This window comes from Fragaria vesca, unplaced genomic scaffold (assembly GCF_000184155.1).
Source record: "Fragaria vesca subsp. vesca unplaced genomic scaffold, FraVesHawaii_1.0 scf0512429, whole genome shotgun sequence".
Lineage (NCBI taxonomy): Eukaryota > Viridiplantae > Streptophyta > Magnoliopsida > Rosales > Rosaceae > Fragaria > Fragaria vesca.
In genome coordinates, this window is record NW_004442891.1 from 1 (window position 1) to 2292 (window position 2292).

The 2292-nt window shown below is 39.0% G+C and overlaps 1 protein-coding gene across 1 annotated transcript; it reads left to right on the top strand.

The window, feature by feature from the left end:
• Positions 1-399: 399 nt before the first annotated feature.
• Positions 400-1960, top strand: LOC101303292 (protein FAR1-RELATED SEQUENCE 5-like; the record flags this gene model as incomplete). Its single annotated transcript, XM_004309358.1, has 3 exons — positions 400-843; positions 961-1653; positions 1761-1960. Coding segments are annotated over 3 exons (1337 nt in total), but the record flags the coding sequence as incomplete, so codon positions are not given.
• Between the last annotated feature and the right edge of the window lie 332 nt (positions 1961-2292).

Sequence of the window (2292 nt, forward strand, 5' to 3'; positions counted from 1 at the left end):
ATTACACACTTTAGCCGACGAATATATTAATTGTTTCGTCGGCTAAAGTCTGGAAAAAAAACCGACGACATGTTTTTCGTCGGCTAACTGTGGGACTATAGCCGCGAAAAAAAAAAATTTCGTCGGCTAAAGTCATCACAGACGAGCTTTTCCCGACGACACTATAGCCGACGAGCCTTCGTCGGCTAAGATCTTAGCCGACGAATTAAGATAACAGGCCGACGAAAATTTTTCGTCGGCTAAAGTGTTTGTCCTGGTAGTGTGAAGAGCTGCAATATCCTTTTTGAGCCGAAAAACTCTGGCTGCATTGTTTAAGTTTCCATACATATCTTTGACAGCTTCCCAGAGGTGACATGAGGATTCTGAGTAGCTGAAAATTTCAGATATTTTTGGCTTCAGGGAAAATCACTTCGTTGAGGTTGGTTTGTTCTGCTCAGGGACAAAGAGATGTCGAGCGCATGACAAACAAGAAAAGGGTTCGCAGGCAAAAGAAAGAGACAAGATTCAATTGTCCATGCTTGTTCAAAGTGAGGTACTTTAACAATATTGATGCATATGTTGTTGTTGGTTTCATAACCCACCACTCGCATCCTCTTGCACAAGCACACGAGAGGTGTCTTCTTACACCACACAGATCAGTTCAAGATTCACATGTAGCCCTTGCCACGTCCATGCAAAGAGTGTCTGTTAAGCCTTGTCATACATATGAGTACATTGTTAATAGATCAGGGGGTTTTCAGCAAGTTGGGTTTACCATTAAGGACCTATACAACAAGTTGGACTCGAAACGGCGAGAAATTTTACTAGACAGTGATGCAGAAGCTGCACTTGCATATATGAGAGGTAAAGTTGCTACTGACTAACAGTTCTACTGCAAGTTTAGTATAGATGAGGATAACAGATTGGCAAATATGTTTTGGAGAGACTCTAATTGCCTGCATGATTATACTTGTTTTGGAGATGTATTGGTTTTTGATAGTACTTACAAAACCAATCCTTATGGGAAACCATTAGTGTTGTTTGTTGGTACAAACAATCATCTATCGACCACAGTTTTTGGTTTTGGGTTACTAATAGATGAAACGATTGAGAGTTACACTTGGCTTTTAGAGACCTTCATATTCTCCATGAATAACCAAAAACTGGTTGCTGTCTTGACTGATGGGGATCAAGCAATGCGAAGAGCTATTGAAGCAGTACTTCCTGGTTGTCCTCATCGTTTGTGTACATGGCATGTATCAAAGAATGCCCGGAACCATTTGCGCAACAACCAAGCATTGTCTGAATTTCGTTGTTGTATGTGGGAAGAGGTAACTCTAGATGGTTTTGAAAGACGTTGGACGACCATGGTTAACAGACATAAGCTCCAAAACAAGGATTGGGTTAATATGATGTATGAAAAGCGGCACTTATGGGCTGAGGCATTTGTTAGTGGGCATTTTTTTGCACGTATGCGAAGCACTCAGAGATGTGAGGGCATGCACATCTATATGAAGCCTTATTTGAAAAGTGGTGTGAAGTTATTCGAACTTGTTCCAGCGCTTGATAGAGGACTATTACGGCTTAGGTTCAAAGGTGTGCTTAAGGACTTCAAGTCAAATAACTCGACTCATGTGCTTACTTCTTCACTTCGAAATCTGGAAGATCATGCAGGTAATATTTTCACAGATAATGTGTTTGAGTATGTGCATAAATATTGTAGGTTATATACCTCTACTCATGTTTTATTGTTGTTTTTGAATATTTGGAACATCACGCAGGTACAGTCTTCACTGATAGTGTGTTTGAGCTTGTACGTAAAGAGATTATCGGAGTTGGCGATCTTATAATATCCCGGACTTTCCGATTTGGGTCATTTTGTGTGTACGTATCATCTAGTTACAACGATGAGGAGCCACATAACAAGTACATGACATCATACTACCAAGATAAAGATAATCCTAGAATTGAATGCTCATGAAAACTGTTTGAATGTGAAGGGATCCCATGTTGTCATATATTTAATGTTATGAAACACGAGCGCATCAATAAGATTTTTTCGTCTTTAGTGCTAAAGAGGTGGACGAAGTCTGCAAAAGTTGATATGCAGACATTTTTTCTGAAGGCGAGGTACCTAAAGAAACTATAGAGCTTGCAAGGTACATATTTCATATTGTAGTATTTTATCGTTGTTTTTATTTTAAATTGACAATGTCGCTCATTTGTTGTTTTTGCTATTTTTTTTTTATTTGTCTAATGATGTTCTTATTCTATTGGTGAATCATATTTATTGTAGGTACGGCGATTTGAATA